Source organism: Eubalaena glacialis, chromosome 10, assembly GCF_028564815.1.
Source record: "Eubalaena glacialis isolate mEubGla1 chromosome 10, mEubGla1.1.hap2.+ XY, whole genome shotgun sequence".
NCBI lineage: Eukaryota > Metazoa > Chordata > Mammalia > Artiodactyla > Balaenidae > Eubalaena > Eubalaena glacialis.
The window spans coordinates 12,325,220-12,344,864 of record NC_083725.1 but is presented as its reverse complement, the minus strand read 5'-3'; the positions used below and the strand labels follow the sequence as shown (position 1 = coordinate 12,344,864).

Genomic DNA, 19,645 nt, shown 5'->3' with positions numbered 1-19,645 from the left:
TCTCAGAAGCAGTCAAGTTTGTTCAGAGAATGCTACTCAAAGTGTGGTCCCTGGATTAGCAGTGTCAGCAGATCCTGGTAATTTGTTAGAACTGAAAATTCTTGGGCACCTCCCCAGACCTGTACTGAGGCAGACACTCTGGGAATGTAATATCCTTTGGGAGAGACAGATGCACACCCAGCTTTGTACAGGAGTAGACGCAGATTAAGGGGGGTGGGGTGGGTTAGGGGTTAGATTATGAAGCCTAGAGTTAGGTTAGGGAGTTGGCCTCTGTTTACAACCGTCTGGTGACTGCCCATTGCAACTGGAATAAAATGAAACTTCTCATCATGACCCAGGAGGCAATACGACGCCTCTGTCCCCCTCTTCCTCCTTCCTCCTTCCTTCTTCCCCGCATTCACTATACTCCAGCCACTGCACTCCAATGGCTGCCAAGCTCTTTCTTGTTCCTTCAACTTGGAATGTTCTTTCCTCTCCCCGATGGCTTCTTCCTCCGCATTATTTCGGTCTCGGCTCAGATGATGCCTCTTTGCAGATACACCTTCCCTGACCACCCCCATCGTCCTCTCCTGAGACGCTATTTTTTTTTCCCAGCACTTCTCGCGATCGGAAATTATCCTGCATTTCTTCCTTAACATGTTCACTATCTGCCTTCCCCGACTAGAGCATAAGATCCTCGAGTTTGGGTCTCGGCCCCATTCACCAGCCTATTTCCAGTGCTTAGAACAAAACCTGACGCATAGTGAGTATCCAGTATTATTTTTGTATTCAGTAGATACTGGGATACTCTTAAATGGTTCTGAATAGTGAAGTGACCCCCTCCAAGTGGGGCCCTGGGGGAATTCCTCTTCTGGATTTATGTAGAGGGTTGGCGGAACAGCAAGACTCTGAAAGGAGGGACAGCTCTCAGGGACCAGAGTGGCCTTGTGAAATGATGATGGTCTAAACCCGTGGTTCTCACCTGGGGGCAGTTTTCCTCTCCCCCACCCCGGGACACCTGGCAATATCTGGAGGCATTTCGGGTTGTCACAACTGGGGAGGGTGCTCCTGGCACTTAGTGGGTAGAGGCCATGGATGCTGCTAAACTTTGTACAATGCCCAGGCTAGCCCCCTCTAACGAAGAATTACCAGGCTCAAATGTCAGTAGTGCCGAGGTTGAGAAACCCTGCTCTAAACTAAGGTGGCAGTTGTGGGGATGGAGAGAAAAAAACAGGAGTGAATATTTTCTATTCCGCAGGGTAAGATTTTGTTGCCATCTGTGCCTACAGTTGTGACTTTAAATCTTTTTAGCAACAGACTCAGAAGACCCCAAGAACGGGAAATCCCTCTGGGGACAAGCACATGCTCCGTTTCTCTTCCCTCCTGATTTTCACTGTCTCCCGCTCTGTCTTGCTAATCCTGTGTCTCTTTTTCCTCCCCCTTTCTTCCCCTCCTCCTCTTTCTTCTCTCGTTCCTCTTTCTTCTCTCGTTCCTCTTTCCCTTCCTCTTTCCTCTTGCCTTTTTCTTCTTCCTTTCTCCTGCTTTCTCTCCTTTCTCTCTCATTAAACTGCTCATTATAAAGATTTGAAGTTTACTGGGTTTATGGTCTCAGTCCTTAATTTTTAAAGTGGGTAATTGCTTGGTTTATACTAAATTAAATTTACTAGCTTTTTACTTCTGTGGCATATGGCATCGGAATGGGACTGCTTTTTATCTCTTGCAGGTTAATGCTACTTCTTTTCCTTTGTCCTTCTATGCATTTTAAATATGCTGACAACAGCCGCTGAGCATCTCTTTCAGCCCCAAACAGCTCATTAGGGAACTCAGCCAGTCAGTGTCAAGTTGCCCAGAAAAACAAGACGTGGTCTGCTGGGTTCTGGTGTAGAACTTGAGCAGATTCCCCTCCCCTTGGAGAGCTCCCCTCCCCATCCTGGGCTGCTCCTCTGGGCTCCACGTGGCCAGGGCCATTGCTCTTCCCTGAAGGGGCCACCCCAACTCCTCACTGTCCCTCCACAAAGCCCAGCACACATGATTCCCCAGGGACACCCTGAGGTGCCCATGGATACCAGCTAACAAGCGAGTTAGTCTCCAAGAGAAATATGGTGCATGATATGGGTTTTTGAGGGAAGAGAGACCCAAGAGGTGTTGGTTTTGGTGAAGTGTCACAAAGGATGTTTAGACTTGTACAGATTATGAGGGAGGCAGGGTGATAGGGAGGTGCCAGCCTCAGGGAGGCTGAAGAGGCAGTGAGGCAGAGTTTCTACCTACATTCTAGATGTAGACTCCATGAGGACTTTGTCTCCCCAGCACATAGAACAGTGACTGTCCTCCCCAATCAGAAACAGTCATTGCAACGTGAGCTAGAATTTTGACACATTTTCTTGGTATGAATCTCCTCCCTTCCACCTTAGGAAAACAACACAACAGAGAAGATGACATTATCTGAATATTTTTCAAATAAATTGGTGAATGAGTATTCAACAGAGCACTTCTCCCATGTGGGACCCTAGCTTAGATGCTCTAACCCCATGTCCTCCTGGATAAATTTCTCTATCTTGTTCTGACTCTTTCCCAGGGGGATGATGACGGTGAATGAGAAGATCTATTACTTGTGCTTTGATCTCCTGGGAAAAAAGACAGATAACTCCAAGGTGGAAACAATCAAAGTAATGGCCCTTCGGATTTTTCTAGCCATATTCTTGCAAAGAACTCAAAGCAGTTCTTATCTGTCCTTATCTCTCACTTGCTTGGGTGGAAGAGAGATTAGTATCAACCAGATGTGTCAGACTCTAGCTCCCATCGTAATTGCCATTTCTGATTGGAGGTGGCAAGCTCCTGCATTGTGGATTCAGGTGGGCACGACTCTCATTTATCACAGCTTTGGGTAAAATGTAGAGATAAGAACCCCTCAGTGGGATTATGGCTTAGGATCTCCCTCCCTAGAGTCAGGGAAAGAGCTTGGAACAATGGTGACATCATGTGATGGAAATTGACAGGTGAGTCACAGACAACGTGGAGCAGTGGTGACTCAGAGGGGCATGGATTCTGTGGGTGGCACCTGCCAGCTGCCCAGCTGAGCTCACCTTTCAGAGTCTGCCCAGCACATCGCTTGTGCTCTCTGCCCTCCTCCCCTGCCCCCATCACCATCTCCCCAGCTAATCAATGAGTCTTTAGAACAGGGGCCAGGGCCGCTTCATGCCTCTATGTCGTGGGTTCTCAAATGCATCTACCCCACTAGTGCCTGGCGTCAGATAGGTGTGCAGTAAGGGCTCATCAAATTGAATCCCCCCCGCCCCACCACTGTGAAATTGACCTGGGCTCAGTCTCCTCTGGAGTAAAAGCCGACCTTGCCTGGCATCCTTGTACAAGCTAGACCCACTAAGTTTCTCAGCATCCCCCATCACTCCCCAGCCCTCTGCCTTCAGTCCGCTCTATCCTGTAACTTGGCCGGAAGGCTGTCACCAGCAGCTGTTACAGAAGACAAACGGCAACTCCGGCCCGCTCTTTCTGTCCCCCCGCCTGGCTGTGTGCAGAGAGAGAGCCTTGAGTGTGGCAGTGCGGGGCACTGCCCTGCCACAGTCGTGCAACTGGTCCAGCCGGAACTGGCCAGGGGAACTACCGCAGACCTGTGACCATGTGAACACAAGGGGACTCTCCTTCCCCAAAGACAACCCAGAGGGAAGTGGCAAGATCCAGGGAGAGAAAGGAAGAGCTTGGGGTTAACTGGGAATATCAGTAGGGTGTGCAGAGACCTTACAGAGGCCTTTCTTCATACATTTTTTTCCGGGAGGTCATCTCCTTTTATTAACTGTGGGAGTATGAAGGATTAAGGAATGGACCAGAAGGCGAATCGTGTTTGGAACGTGTGACAACTAACACGCATTAGGATCGAGTCTTTTAACGAGTTTGGAAGGCACATATGCCTAATGTTTGACCGGATCTGTGCTGAGTGAGATGGAGGACACCGGGAAAGAGGAGACAGGGTTCCCAGCCCAGAGAGCAGTCGCGCGGTACCAGGACGCAGCCCTCCGCACCACTGTGTGCAGATCCCAGTGCCCATCATCCCTCGGATGCTTCCCCCTTGACGCTCTGTGCTGCCTCCTCCACTCGGACTCCCCCTCCTGACCTCCCTCCACGTCTGTGTCAGCTTGACACGGAGCCCCAGCTCTGCTGAGATGTCAAGCCCATCACGCAGCCCCCCTCCACTTGCTAGAACCCAAACCTGTCAGGTGCAGTGCTTCCCTTCCAGCCATCTCCAGAGGCAACTGCTCACTCAGAAGAGAGGCAGGTGTAATTACCTGCTGCCCCCCTACCATTGTTCCCCAGGACAAGCCTCCGCTCACCTAGTGCCTGCCTTTCTCATCTGTGGCTTTGGCTCCTGGCTCACAGCCTTCCTCTCATCCTACCTTGGCTCTCGCCCTGGTCATCCTCAGTGCCCGTGGATCCTTCCCTCTCGTGCCACCGCCTTGGGGATCCTCAACGTCCTCCCTTCCAGTGATCTTCTCCCTCTCCACGTCACTGTCTAAACTGCACTCTGGATTGTGGCAACTCTTAGTCCTCTTCTGCCTCTAAAACCTTAATTTCAAAATCCTGCAGTCTGAAAACAGCATCCTCTGCGCCTAGCTCTTACCATCTTGCTCTCAATGCTTTTTCATATGTTCACAATCCAAGTGCCCCACGTATGCCTCAGCCCCTCTGGGCCAAACCATTTGGACAACTTCTTCTGGGTTTCACTGGCTTTCCCATCAAGTGGAAAGACCACAGCCCGTCACCCCACTAACACTCCTGTAAGAGCCTTCAATTCCTTTGTCCCCTCGTCCTGCCCACCCACCTAATAACTCCTAACTGTTGACACTTCTGATGTCTGCCTGCCCTGCTCTTGTCCACGCCCCGAGGCCGCTTGCAGAAACACACCAACATTCTTCATTTCAGCTGAGCCCAAACAGAAATACAGTTACATCTCAGAGCACCTATTCTAAGCTTTCACCTGAAACTACCCATCCCTTCTTTGTCACTCCTGCTCAGAAAGCGATTATCTTACCTCTCTTCAGAGGAAATAGAAGCTCAAGCTCAGTCTCTCTCAATGCCCCCGCCCCCCACATCTGTCTAAACCTCCATCTATTAGTATTAGGTAGACTCGCGCTGTCCAATATGGTAGCCGCTGGCCACGGAGCCTTTGCAGCGTGGCTAGTCTGGATTGAGATGTGCTGTAAGTACAAAATATACCCTGGATTTTGAAGCTTTAGTATGAAATCAAGAATATAAAATATCTCAGTGATTTTTGTATTTATTAGAATTTGAAATAGTAATATTTGGAATTTTGGGTTAAATGAAATATATTATTAAAATTAATGTCATGATTTCACCTGTTTCTTTTTACTTTTTCAACATGGTTACTGGAAAATTTAAAGCTGCATGTGTGGCTTGCATTATATTTCTATTGGATGGCACTGAGTTAGAATTTAGGCTGAGCTATAATAACAAGGAGACCTGAAAATGAAGTAGCTCAAAGATAGAAGGGTCTTGGAGGTAGGTGGTGGTCCAAGGCTGGCGGGGGGTGGTAGAGGCAGAAGCAGCATTGCCATCATCAACATGTAGTTTCCTCATGTTCCTGTTGTCACCATTTGAGCCAGCAAGAAAGGGAAGGAGAGTCCAGGGCAAGATGGCCTGGATGTGCCACGGTTGCGTCCACTCATACTGACGGCTGGAATTCAGCTCTGGCCTCCCCCAGCTGCAGAGGACACTGGGAAATGAATCTGTAGTTGGGCCTCCAGGGGTCCAGGTAACACAGGGGTGTTCTGTTATTAAAAGGGAGAAAAGGAGAGGGCACCAGGGAGATAGTGAGCAGTCTCGGCCCCGCCTCCTTCCCCCTTCCCCGCTGTCCCCCCTCCCAGCCCAGGTGAACCTGTAACCTGTGCCTCAGGCTCTTTGTTGACCAGCCTTTTTGCAGGACTTGCTTCAGAAAGTGGCCCCTTTCTTCTGACATCATCAGCTTCTCCCTCCCCTTCGACTCCTCCTTCTGAGCCCCTCTCATGTGAATTGAAGACCCTCCCTTGGGCAATGTGATTCACTCCACCTCTTGCCCTGATCTCTCTCCTTTTCTTGAAGACAAGCTGCTTGACTCCAGTCACTTCTCAGCTACTTCTCACCTGCGGTCACCTAAACACTGCCCCCACCTCTCCATGGGAACAGCTCTTGCTGGTATCCCCAGTGATCTCCTGATTGCCAGATCTCATGGAAAATTTTCAGTGCTTATTCTACTTGACGTCCATCCTCCTTCCCTCCTCTATCCCAACCACTCTGACTCTGTCTCTTGCATCAGCTTCTCTTCCTCCACACTCTCCCCAGATGTTAAGTCCCTTGGTCCCAGCCCTGTCCCTCTCCTCTCCTTACTCTCCACCTTATGCCGGATCCAAATTGACATCACCACCCTAACCCCGAGGTCTCCCAGGACTGTGTCTCTAGCCTGGACGGTTCTCGGGAAAACCAGGCCAGCAACTTTGCTACTCAACAGAGTACCCCGAACTTACTGAATACTACCCCAAACTCATCATTCCTATCCTTCTCCAGAAACAAAAAAGAACAGCCTTCCTCTCCCCTTACTCTTCATCTGAGTCAGCGATGTCACCATCTAAATGATAAGTGAAGCCAGAGCCCTTCTTATCTCCTCCCAGCTGCCCCTCTTGATTCCACCTCCTGAATCTCGCTTGAATCTGCCCCATCTCTTTGATCCTCATTGCCCTGCCCCTCAGTACCTGCCTCATTTCTCTTTCCTGGGCTACTAACGTCACCCCCAAACTGATCTTCCCAGCTCCCATTTCAGCTCTCGCCAATATATCTACTATGATGTGAGAGTGATAACCCTAAAATGCAAATATGACGTCATTGTCTGTGGAAAATCCTCCTGTTGTTTTGTCTCAATTCCCTGGCATGACACACAAGGTCCTTCACGCTCAGGCTCCTGTCCTCCTGTCCAGCCTCCCCTGCCAGGGGCTCGGGCCCCTCATGCCAGCTGAGCCAGTCAACCCAGGCTTCCTCATGCCTTTGGGGGCTCCCCACACGGGAACACACGTGCCTCCTTCAAGGTTGCGTCTTCTGTGAACCTGGCACGGTGCCTGGTAGTTAGTAGGTCTCACCATGTGGTTGTTGGATAAATGTATGAGGCCTTCCCTAAAACTTCCCTCCATCACCCAGAAGAGGTTGGTTTTCCTTTATCTGTACTTCCTTAGAAATCTGTGATTCTCTCTATGGAACCACTGACTTCATTATACAGTAAAGGTCTGTCTCTCCCAGCACCCCTGCCAACTCCCAGGAGGGGCCAAAGGTTTGAGAGCCAAGGACCTGGTCTTAGTTGTCTGTGAGTCCCCAGCACAGAGAGCATCTGAGTGGCTTATGGCTGGAGTGTGGTATGATTTTGTCAATCACATACCATATTGGGTTGTGGCCACTTGCATTTATGGTCATATCTTATCCTTTTCTATATACCTAGTACCTTGCTTAAGTTAGGCATTTAATAGGTGTTTGAGGAATTAATCAAGGGATGATTGAATGAATGGATGCATTACTTATATCAGCTACAAAGCACAGATTACATGCTTAATGAATGATGCAGATAATAAGCGCTTTCGGGGGATTTGAAGAGGGCAAAATCAGCCAGGCTAGAGCAGTCCAGCGCTTGCCAGGGGCAGGGTGGGAGTGGGCAGGAGAGTGGGGCATCATTTAGGTAGGATTTAGATGTGGATAAAGAAAAGCTGAGAGCTTTCCAGGAAGAAGAGACCACCCGGAGAAGAGACACAGGGCAGAGTGACAGCAAGGACTGCCTAGGTGTTAACTAGGTGATCAAAGAATTTAGTAGAATGTGAGCCTGGAAAGGCAAGTGGGGACCAGATTGTGCAGGGGGTAAGAGCCAGGCAGGTGAATCTGCAGTGTGGAGTAGCTGGATGAGTGCAGGAGAGACTGGAGGCAGGTAACAGGTTAGGGGAATTGCAGGAGAGAGGCGGGGTGGCGGCAGTGGGGACAGAAAGAAAGCAGTGGATGGGAAGCAAATCCCTTAGCGGTCCTTAGTGACTGAGCAGATAGAGTGGCTGGAGGATGGGGGGCGTGCAAGACAGCTCTGACATGGATGGCATGTGGGAAACTGCTGCTATTAATTGCGACGGGGAAGTCAGAGAGACCCCCCCCCACCATTCTATGAGAAATAAAGGGTTACATTTGGGGCATGGAGTTTGGAAGGATCTCCAAGGGGATGTTTTCCTTTAGCAGTCAGAAACAGGAGTCTAATGTATAGATGAGAAACTGAGCTTGGAGATAGAGATTCTGGGGTTATCTGCATAGAGCTGAGAGTTGAGAATTAATTAATTCTTCAAGGGGAGAAAGTGCACATGAAGAGAAAATGAACTGAGGACTAAATCCAGAGTGTGAGATCTGGGGAACATGGACAACTAGGGTTATATAGAAGGGAAGGGAGCTAGGGAAGGGGGTTGGGGGAAAGGTGCTCAGAATGAAAATCAAAATAGTGTCAATATCACGGATGTCAAAAGATGACGCCAAGAAAAAGGTTCCAGTCACAAGTGCCTCAGAGAGCTTCAAAACTCTGAAAACCAAGGAAGGAGAACCTTGGTGATTTCTGAGGGTGAATCCAGAGGTGGTGGAGGCTCAGGATGGAGAAGATGCAGAGGAATTGGAGGCAGTAGGTATAGACCACAGAGTTTAAGATGCTTCATTTGCTGAGGGGGAGGGGGAGGGGAGGGAGAAGGTAGGAAGGAGCCAGAGGAATAGTAATGTTTTTCTCATAAAAGCATGTTTTAAAAATTGAGGTAACAAAGAAGATGTGGCACATATATACAATGGAATATTACTCAGCCATAAAAAGAAACATAATTGAGTTGTTTATAGTGAGGTGGATGGACCTAGAGACTGTCATACAGAGTGAAGTAAGTCAGAAAGAGAAAAGCAAACACCGTATGCTAACACATATATATGCAATCTTAAAAAAAAAGAAAAAAAAGGGTTCTGAAGAACCTAGGGGCAGGACAGGAATAAAGACGCAGACGTAGAGAATGGACTTGAGGATATGGGGAGGGGGAAGGGTAAGATGTGACAAAGTGAGAGAGTGGCATGGACATATATACACTACCAAATGTAAAATAGATAGCTAGTGGGAAGCAGCCGCATAGCACGGGAAGATCAGCTCGGTGCTTTGTGACCACCTAGAGGGGTGGGATAAGGAGGGTGGGAGGGAGACGCAAGAGGGAGGGGATACGGGGATATATGTATATGTATAGCTGATTCACTTTGTTATACAGCAGAAACTAACAAAACATTGTAAAGCAATTGTACTCCAATAAAGATGTTTAAAAAAACTGAGGTATAACTTATAGACAATAAACTGCATATATTTTGAAGTGTAAAATTTGATAAGTTTTGCCGTGCATACACCTGTAAATACCATTACCACAACCAAGATAGAGAATTTTTTCATCACCCAAAAAGAGTTTCCTGGTGTCACGTTTTCATTCCTCGCTCTGCTCCTTCCTACCCCAGCCCCAGCCCCAGGCAACTACTGATCTGCTTTCTGCACTACAGATTAGTTTGTATTTTCTAGAAATATATAAAAATGGAAACATACAGTATGTTGTCTTTGTTGTCTGGCTTCTTTCATTCTATTCTATTGCTGAGTAGTATTTCATTGTATGGAGAGACCACAGTTTGTTTATTCATTCACCTGTTGATGGTTGTTTCCAGTCTTTGACTGCTTTGGATCAAGTAATTATGAACATTTGTCTACATATTTTTGTGTAGACAAGTGCTTTCTTTTCTTTTGGATACATACCTGGGAGTGGAATGGCTGAATTATACAGTAGATGTATGTTTAACTTCTCAAGAAACTGACAGATGGTTTTCTGAGTGGTCATACCCCATTTACAGCCCTATCAGTAGCATATGAGAGGTCCAGTTCCTCCTCACCAACTTGGTGTGGTTGAGCTTTTAAGTGTTAGCTCTGCTAATGGGTTTCTGACAATATCCCATTAGGGTTTTACTTTGTGTTTCCCCAGTGATTAATGCTGTTGAGCATATTTCACAGATTACTTGCTGCCTATATAACCTCTTTGTTGAAGCGTCTGTTCAAATCTTTTGCCCATCTTTAAAAATTGGGTTGTTTGATTTCTTATTGTTGAGTTTTGAGAGCTCTTTGTATATTCTGGATACAAGTCTTTTTCAGGTATATGCTTTGCATATAATATTTTCTCCCAGTCTGTGGCTTATCTTTTCATTCTACTAACAGTGTCTTTGAAGAGCAGACATTTTAAATTTTGATGAAGTCCAGTTTGTCAATTTTTAATTTCATGCGTTTTGCTTCTGGTGTCATCACATCTAAGAAATCTTTTTCTAACTCAAGGTCACAAAGATTTTCTTCTAGAAGTTTTATAATTCTAAGTCTATGATCCATTTTGCATTAATTTTTGTATATAGTATGAGACAGAGTTTATTCTGTATATCGCATAAGACGGGGTTTGAAGTTTTTTTAAAACACATGGATATCCAGTTGTTCCAGCATCATTTGTTGAAAAGCCCATTTTTTTCACTGCACCTTTGTTGTCAAAGTAAGTTGCCCATATATGTGTGGGTCAGAATAGTAATTTTGATGGAAGAATAGAAGTCAGCATACAATTCCTCAAAAGCCAAAACAAATTTGGCTCTAACACTGATAAAGTGTTATCAGGCGAGGCGCCAGGCACTGGGGACAGAAAAAATGAAAGAGTGAAAGTTAAAGACTAAACCGATAATTAGAGTATAAGATGCGTGGGATTCTATGAATACACATAGTTGGGACACTTGATCAACCTTTGTGTTCAGAGGAGGCTTCCACAAGGAGGGGAGGTCTGAGCTGGGGATTCATTCTGAGTAGGAGTGGTGAGTGAGCAAAGGTGAGGATGCAGGAGGAGGAGATTGAGCTAAAGTATTCAGCACACAGCAGCACTCTGTGTGTGTATGTGTGTGTGTGTGTGTGTGCGTGCGCATGTACGCACGCGCACCTTAGATGGTGCTATAGGAGTTAGGTGGTTCAGTGTTTCTAGAAGCTGGAGACAGATGAGCAGAGAAGCAGAATATAAGGTTCAAAAGCTCTTGTCTGCCATATCAAGTAATTCATTTATTTGGAGATTGGAAGCTAAAAGCGAGGGTTTGTACCTTAAAGGGATCACTCTGGCAGCTGTGTGTGGGAGTGATTGTGGAGTGCTGGGTGGTGGTTAAAACTCTGGTGACACAACACTGTAAAACAACTGTACTTCAATTAAAAAAAAAAAAATCAAAACATTAAAAATAAATAAAAAGTGAGAGTTATGAGGTTGCAGTGAAATCGCTGAAATGAAAGCACTGAACTAGAACAGCAGTGTTGAGACCAGAGAGGAAAGGAGTGATTTGAGAAATCTTGAGGAGGGAAAATCAGAAGCAACCAGGAGGTGAGGAATTGGGGTGAGGCCATGATGCCTGGGTAGCTGGTGCTGCTGTTAACTAAACTCAGGAATATAACAGGGAGAATGCAGGAGAGAAGAGGGTGGGTTTAGTCTGGGTTTTACTAAATTCGGGATCCTCGTCAGACATTTGCATGGAGGGATCATCAGGCAGGTGGACATAAGTCAAGTATCCCCATGGAGGTGGCCATGAGCGAGATCATTTAGGAAGCCCCTGGGAGTGAGGTGAGAAGAGGGCTCAGCACAGCCCCTTGGGGTTCCCCGGTATTTAAAGCTCGGGCAGGAGAAGTGTACCTTGAGAGAATGGGCAGAGAAGTAGGAGGAAAGTCCCAGGGGTGTCGTGCCATGGAAGCCACGGAAACTGAGGGTCTCAGGCACAGAAGAACACCGGGGACCCTCAGATGCAAAGAGAACCCGGGAGGCGACCTGATGACGTGGTCTAGTGGCTCATGGGCTGGACCAAGGCTGCCGTTAAGAGCTGGGTGATCTTGGGCAAGTTGCTTAACCGGTCTCTTTCTCAGTGTTCTCACCTATAAAATGGGACAGTAACCTGTAGGGTTGTGTGAGGATTAAATGAGGTGATACACACGATGTTCTTTGAACAGCACGTGGCAGATACAAACAGTCATGCCAGCTCGGGACGTAATAAGACAAGGAATCAAACGTGTCCACCAGTTTTGCAAAAATGGGCTATTGAAGGTTATTTGCCTTGTGAGTACAGTTTGAGTGTGTGGTGGGGACAGAGGGAGAGTCCAGGGTGGGATGAGGTAGAGTTAGAAAACGTTGATCCATCACTGGAGAAGCCTGACCCGAGTTGCAGGTGGGGTAAAGGGAGGGCCAGAGGGACATGCTTGGTTCGTGTGGTCAGTGGAGGGCCCCAATGGGAGGGGAGGGCTCTGGCCATGTTTTAGTGGAGGGGAATGAGTGGGTCTGGGACAGACACTGAACATAAAGGAGAGCAGGGAGGCATGGTGAGGCAGAGAGCCAGGCCTGGGGACCTCCTCTCACAGGACCCCCCTCATCTGAGCCCAGTGGAAAGAGATCGGGGCACAAAGTTGAGGCAGTTCACCGAGAGCGGCCTTGGTTTAGCCAGCCCGTGGACTGAGAGTGAGGAGGTGAGAGTGGGCAGTGGCTAGAGGTGAAGGCCCGTGGTATGGCCTGAATTGTATACCGTCCCTCCCCACCCAGATTCATCTGTTAGCATCCCAACACCCAGGACCTCAGGATGTGACTGTATTTGGAAGTAGGGTCTCTAAAGAGGTAATTAAGTTAAAGTGAGGTCGTATGAGTGGGCCATAAGCCAACATGACCGATATCTTTCTAAGTAGAGGAGATTAGGACACAGACATGCACAGTGGAAAGACCTTGTGAAGACACCAGGAGAAGACGGCCATCTGCAAGCCAAGGAGAGAGGCCTCAGAATAAAACCAAACCTGCCGACACCTTGGTCTTGAACCTTTAGCCTCCAGAACTGGGAGGAAATCAATTTCTGCTGTTTAAGCCACCCCGTCCATGGTGCTTTGTTATGGCAGCCCCAGCAAACAGATACTCTGTAGTGTCAGAGGACAAGGATACGATGCGTGTTGCCCCCCAGGTGAGGGGGAGGGTGTGAGTTTGCGGTGGGAGCAGCCTGCATAGTGGTGCGATTGCCTCCAGCGAGATGACTGGCACCAACAGGGGTGAAACGAGGGGCACTGAGAGGACACTGGTGAGTGAGATGCCCGATGAGTGATGATGAGGGGCTGGGGCCCCAGGGAGCAAGCAGCCTGGGGCTTGGCTTGGGAGCAAAGCCAACTGATTCCCTGGAGGCTCACATCGCCTCCTCTTCTTGTTAGCACAGGGCTCTAACAGCTGTAGGCGCGTTATAGATACTGCCTATAAAGACTCTCCAGTAAAACCTCTTTATTCCTGCCCTTAAAGAGGTAAGAGTTATCGAAGTGCTTCGAAATCTTCAGCAGCGGGACTCTGGAAGGACCAAGGGATTAAGGAGGCTGATTTTGCATCTGAGGGGTCACTTGTGGGCTGCTGAGAAATTGTGGAGGGAAGGCAAGCCCCGTTCTGATGGCCACAGGTGAGCAGAGAGCAGGAAAGCCCCAAACCTGGGAAGGAGGGCTCTGCACAGGTCCTCTGCCCTGCAGGCCCGGGCATAGGAGCTGCCCCCAGTCCACGCCTAGTCTAATGCCTACTGCACCGGGCACAGTGTCTGCTCCTGGCTGTAGGGCATGAGAATACAGTGGCCTTACATTATTTATTCACTCAATACCATTCATTAAGGGCTCAATGCGTATGTATCTGGGATTGCACAGTTGCAGAGATGAATAAGGCACGGCCCTCGCCCTCAGGGAGCCAGCTGTCTAGGGGAGAAAAGATGGACAAATAGGCATAATAAATAATAGAAAGTCAGAAGTGGTTACTGTCTGAGGACAGGTACGAGAAGTTTCTGTGAGTGTTCTAAGAAGGGGGAATTGATGTGGGACGGGGAATCTGGGGAGTTTCAAAGGAAGGAGGGATCACTCTGGGCTTTTAGGGAACAAGCTAGATGAGGAAACTCACATAGAAATGGAAAGATAAATACCCCTCCAAGGCAGTGCGTGGAAATCCAAGGAGAGCACTGGGCTGGGGAGTCAGGGGAGACTTCTTGGAAGAGGTGGTCTGAGGTGGGCCTTGTAGGGAGAGGGGGAATAAGAGGCAGGGCCAGTGTCAGTAGAGGCATGGAGGAGGGAACATAACAGGTCAGCCCAGGTCCTAGCTCAGAGGCACTGTCCCCAGGGGGATGGAAGGGGTGGCATGGGTAGAAAGGTGTGGAGGGCCTGATGCCATCCTGGAGGCTCGATTGGGACCAACCCTTCAGACCATGGGGAAGCCTAAGGGGTCTGAGCGGGTCAGTGATCACACATCCTCCCCTGGGTGGTCATGGCCACGACCACTAGGGGTGAGTAAGAAAGCACCCCAGTGGGCAGCCCCAGCCTGCCAGCCCTGGGGGAGGCGTCCTCTCCAAAGTGGACATAGGCGTGGGCCCAGAACATGGAGGGACGCTTGGGTGGAGGTGGGCAGAGTCAACAGGCCGCCCTTTCCTTGGCACGAGCCTTAGAACTCAGAGAGGTCCCAGCAGAGGGTAAAGCACTTGGCTTGTGGGGAGAAAGGCGAAGGGAAATGTGAGGGCTCGTGGCTCCCTGAGCGGGAAGGAGTCATGAGTCCATGTGGGTTGGAAGAATCATTGCAGAGTCCCCATGGCTGGAAAGGGGGCAGACCCTGGTCCCTAAACACGTCTCCCCGTCTCAGCCTGGCCTTTGCTGCAGAGCCAGACCACCCCCAGCCCCGACCAGCCTCACTGTGGCCGCAGGTTGACTTGTCTGCAGGGGTGGGGGATGTGCCAGATGACGTGGCTCCTCCTTAGGCAGCCGCTGGGGACTCAGCATCCTGGCCCAGCCCGACAGCCAGGCCTGGGGATGAAGGTTAGGAGCAGCGGCTGCACATTCAGTCCTGTGCCAGCGGCTCCCCTTCACCCCCGGGCCCCGTAGGTGAGAGCTGGACAGCAGGGACGCTGCTCGGTAATGCCTGTGGGGGACATGTTCCTCTGATGTCCCTAGAAGGCCTGAGCCTGTACCTCATCCTCGCTGCCCCCAGCCCTGGAATCTGGTTCCTGTTGTCATCCTAATTATTCTCATCCCAGTATGCTTGATGCCAGCCAACCACCCAGTTGAGGCTGTTCCCAGCCAGAAATTATTGTCTAAAACCTAAAACCTAATGAAAAAGTGGGGCCCAGGATGGCACGGGGGCTGGGAAGGGAGGACGGGACTGTGGATCTTCGTGAGTTGGTGAGCCCCTGCCAGGTGCCTCTGAAGGCAGAGTCCTGAGTGCTGAGCACCGAGGGGACCTCGTGTGCCCCTTAGTGTATCATTCCCACATTCTCTCTTCCCTGCCATCCCCTCTCCCCACCCCTGGCCGTGATCCCTCTGTCTCAAAGTGTGTCTGGTGACGCTCTGTGAGTTCATCGTGTGGTGTCACATGGCTGGCTGGTGTCCTGAGTGTGAGGGTTTATATTAATTAGCACATTGTCTTTGTCACCTTGGGCTGTCATAATAAAATACCACAGGCTGGATGGCTTTAACAAGGGGCATTTCTTTCTCAAGTTCTGGAGGCTAAAAGTCTGATGTCAGTGTGCTGCAGGGTCAGTTCCTAGTGACAGCCTGCTTCCTGCCTTGGGGGTGGAAGAAAGTGGGAGGGAACCTTCTCTGGTGTCTCTTCTTCTAAGGACGCCAATCTTAAGCGATCAGAGCCCAACTCTTATAACCTCATTTAACCTTAATTACTCTTAAAGGTCCTATCTCTCTTAATGCACACATTAGAGCTTTAACAAAGGAATTTGGGGGGATATAATTCAGTCCATAGCACACACCTTTTTTTTTTAATTGAAGTATAGTTGGTTTACAATGTTGTGTTAATTTCTGGTATACAGCAAAGTGATTCAGTTTTATATATATTTATTTCCATCATGGTTTATTACAAGATAGTGAATATAATTCCCCGTGCTATACATACAGTAGGACCTTGTAGTTTATCTATTTTATAGAAAGTCATTTGTATCTGCTAATCCCAAACTTCCAATTTATCCCTCCCCACTTTGGGAGGTGATTGGGTTTAGGAGAGGTCCTGAAGGTGAGACCCCAGTGCCCTTTTCAAAGTGACCAGAGAGCTTGATCTCCCTCTCTCTGCCATGTGAGGACATCGGGAGAAGACAGCCATCTGCAAACCAGGAGGCAGGACCTCCCTGGAACCCAGTTATGCTGGCACCCTGATCTCCTACTCCCCAGCCTCCAGAACCGTGAGAAATAAATACCACCCACTCTGTGGTGTTTTCTTATAGCAGTGTGAGCTGCCTAAGACACACCTACCTAGCCTACTCCCTTCTCAGCAGCAAACCCCTGGGAAGATGAATTTCATTAGAAGGAATATGACCTGCGGTTAAGGATGCAGGGTCCATATGAAACTGACCTGGGATCCCCTCCCTCCTCTACAGTCACCAGCCCTGTGAACGAGGGCGGGTCACTTGACCTCTGTGACCTCTGTTTTCTCATCTCCAAGTGAGGATGACACAGATAACACCCTTATCTCACAGAGTCGTTGCAGACAGTAAGTGAGACTAGGTAAGTCCACTAGGACTTACCCTGACGTTGTCACTGGATAAATGTGTACCTATTAACATGAGGCTAGTATCCCATGGACCCGGTGCCTCTTTCCTGTGACTTGTGCAGGATGGCACTGCCAATTCCTGACACTTTAGATGTCTCTTTTCTATGCTCCAGGGCTGGGCTAATGGTTTCTATTATATTTTTAACAGTGAAACTTTTTTTTCCCCACAACATGTCTTTTGGAGAACTCCGATATCTAAAACTGATGGATGTGGAGTTGTGCTGGTTGAAATTGGTGTGGGGCTAGAGACCTCCCTTCAGCCTTCCCCTCTGCTTCTTGAAGGAACCCAGGGGCCCTCCAAGGAACACCATTTGGGAATCGCTCCTCTGGGCTGCCCCACTTCCCTTATATTCCCAAAGTCTTCCTTTCCTGGGACAGCACAGTGTAATTGTTCACATTTCTGCTTCCTAAGTAATCATCTCATTCTGGTCTTGCTTCCCTAAGGTGACCTGGGTAGGAATTGTAGGTGTCTCTGGGCTCTTCAGTCATACATTTACCGGTCCTTTGTCCATTCCCTCAGGGGGCTAATCCTATCAGGTGTGCATGGACTTTGCTACTTAACTCACAGAAGCCTACTTTATTGCCTAGTTCTATGCACCTTTATTGCCTAGTTTATGCACCTCTGTGGCCCCATGTATGGCCAACCCGTGTAAATGAAATCTAATTTCTATTGTTCAGTAAGGCTATGCCTATAAATAAATCCACAAATCAGAAAAAAAGTGCTTTGTCATATTCTGTGTCCTGGTTTTGGTTTGGAAAATGGGTCACAGGAGATATGGGAACCTTATACAGAAAAGATGGCATAGAAACTGGGTCTCTGTCCATACCAGCCACAGAGATTCAAGGGCCACGTGTCAGTGAATCTATTCGGTTTGATTCTCTGTGTTGCTCTTCTGCGACTTCAGCCTCTGCAAGATAAGCTTGATCTTTATTTTTGTAGCAGCTTTATTGAGATATAATTCATATACCACAGAATTCACCCATTTAAAGTATACAATTCAACGTTTTTTAGTATATTCACAGAGTTTTGCAGCCATCTCCATGATCAATTTTAGGACATTTTTGTCATCCCCCAAAAAACACTATGTGCATTAGTGGTCACTCTCCATTTCTCCCCAGCTTCCTCACTCACCACCACCACTGCCACTGGGCAACAGCTAATCTACTTTCTGTCTCTATTCGCCTATTCTGGACATTTCATATAAATGGTATCTTTCAACACATGATCTTTTGTGTCCGGCTTCTTCAACTGAGCATAATGTTGTCAAGGTTCATCCATGTGTGGCATACATCAGTACTTCATTCCGTTGTATTTTTGAGTAACATTCCATTGTATAGATATACTACATTTTTGTTCATTCACTCATCAGTAGATGGACATTTGGGTTTTCCCACTTTTTGGCTATTATGAATAATGCTGCTTGGAACATTTGTATACAAGGTTTTTTTTTATTATTTAGAGTAACTTTATTTTTATGACTTTTTTTTTTTTAATTTGAAGTATAGTTGATTTACAATATAGTGTTAGTTTCAGGTATACAGCATAGCGATTCTGTTATATATATATTCTTTTTCAGATTCTTTTCCCTTATAGGTTATTACAAACTAATGAGTATAGTTCTCTGTGCTATACAGGAGGTCCTTGTTGGTTGTCTATTTTATATATAGCAGTGTGTATATGTTAATCCCAACCTCCTAATTTATCCCTTCACCCACACTCCTGGGTACAAGTTTTTGTGCAGAGATTTTCAATTGTGTAACTTCCTCTACCAAGAGAATGAATGATATCAATGGCTAGATTTACTGAGTGTTTGCTGTGCACTGGATACTGCACTGAGCACTTCACACGCATTATCCATGTCATCTTCACTGGAGCCCAAAGAAGAGGCTCTCTCCCCATTTTACAAGTGAGGAAACAGAGGTCCCATAGCTAAGACGGGGCGGGGCTGGGATTTGAACTCAGGTTAACACGTATCCTTAATACTGCTTCCAGGAGTTGGGCAGCTGTTGGTACCACACCACTCCAACCATTCACACTGATTGTCACACTGATTAAATTTTGATGGTGTGCCACTTATATGCATTGTCTTACTGAATTCTCACACCAACGCCATGAGGTTGTCTTACTATTCCCCATGTTCAGTGAGGACAGAAGTTCATAGAAACTGTGTAGCTCACTAGGTGACGTGTCTCATCGCTGTCAGAGCGCGGACAACCAGCATTCAGCAGGATCCTGCAGCTGCTCCTTGATACCACAGGTCTCCCTCTCAAACCCGGCCTTCTTCAACCCTAGATCACCTCAAGGAGAGTTTCTCATATGCCCAGAATACCATTTTCAAAGGACTGCTGCCACCTCCCTCCCTTTGCACACGTGTGCCCATGTGTGCAGGTAAACCTAGATCCAAAGGTATCGCTATGCCTGAGCCTGGGGACCTCTTACAGGTGGGGCCCCTGGTGGCCTGCCACGGCGTTACAGTGTTCCTGAGGTGGCTAGCCACATTAGAGTTCACTGCTGCACCTGGCTACAAACCTAGACCCTTAGCATGCAGAGGACTTGCTTTGGGGACAGTTCTGAGGATGGCAGGGTGGAGGTGGAAGGCGGCACTGGGGGAAGACTGGAGCAGCAGGAGGCGTAACGGTAGAGGGTACCAACTGTGTCCATGTGGTTGCCTGCCCACAGCTGCTATCTTGGATGACCCCATGGAGTGCAGCAGAGGGGAGCGGCTGTCCATCACCCTGGCCAAGAACCGCATCAACCGTGCTCCCGAGAGGCTGGGCAAGGCCAAGGTCGAAGTGGACATCTTTGAGCTTCTCAGAGACAGCGAGTACGAGACTGCAGAAACCAGTACGTAGCATGGGCAGGGCTGCCCTCTGCTTCCCTTGCTGGCAGAGGAGGGGCTGGTGGTGTGAGCCGCACCCATCGCCGGGCATGTGATGTAGATATTCCCAAGAGAGGAAGAGAAACATGCACCAGGAAACCCTATAGGGCTTAGTCTAGA

At 48.3% G+C, this 19,645-nt stretch overlaps 1 protein-coding gene across 2 annotated transcripts in view; it reads left to right on the top strand.

Annotated features, from left to right (window-relative positions):
* GRIK4 (glutamate ionotropic receptor kainate type subunit 4) overlaps positions 1–19,645 on the top strand; it is a 455,581-nt gene that overhangs the window by 263,313 nt on the left and 172,623 nt on the right. For both annotated transcript variants that reach the window (XM_061202461.1, XM_061202462.1), the window contains exon 3: positions 19,327–19,491. In XM_061202461.1, coding sequence (XP_061058444.1) covers positions 19,327–19,491 — 165 coding nt within the window. The remainder of the gene's footprint in view (positions 1–19,326; positions 19,492–19,645) is intronic.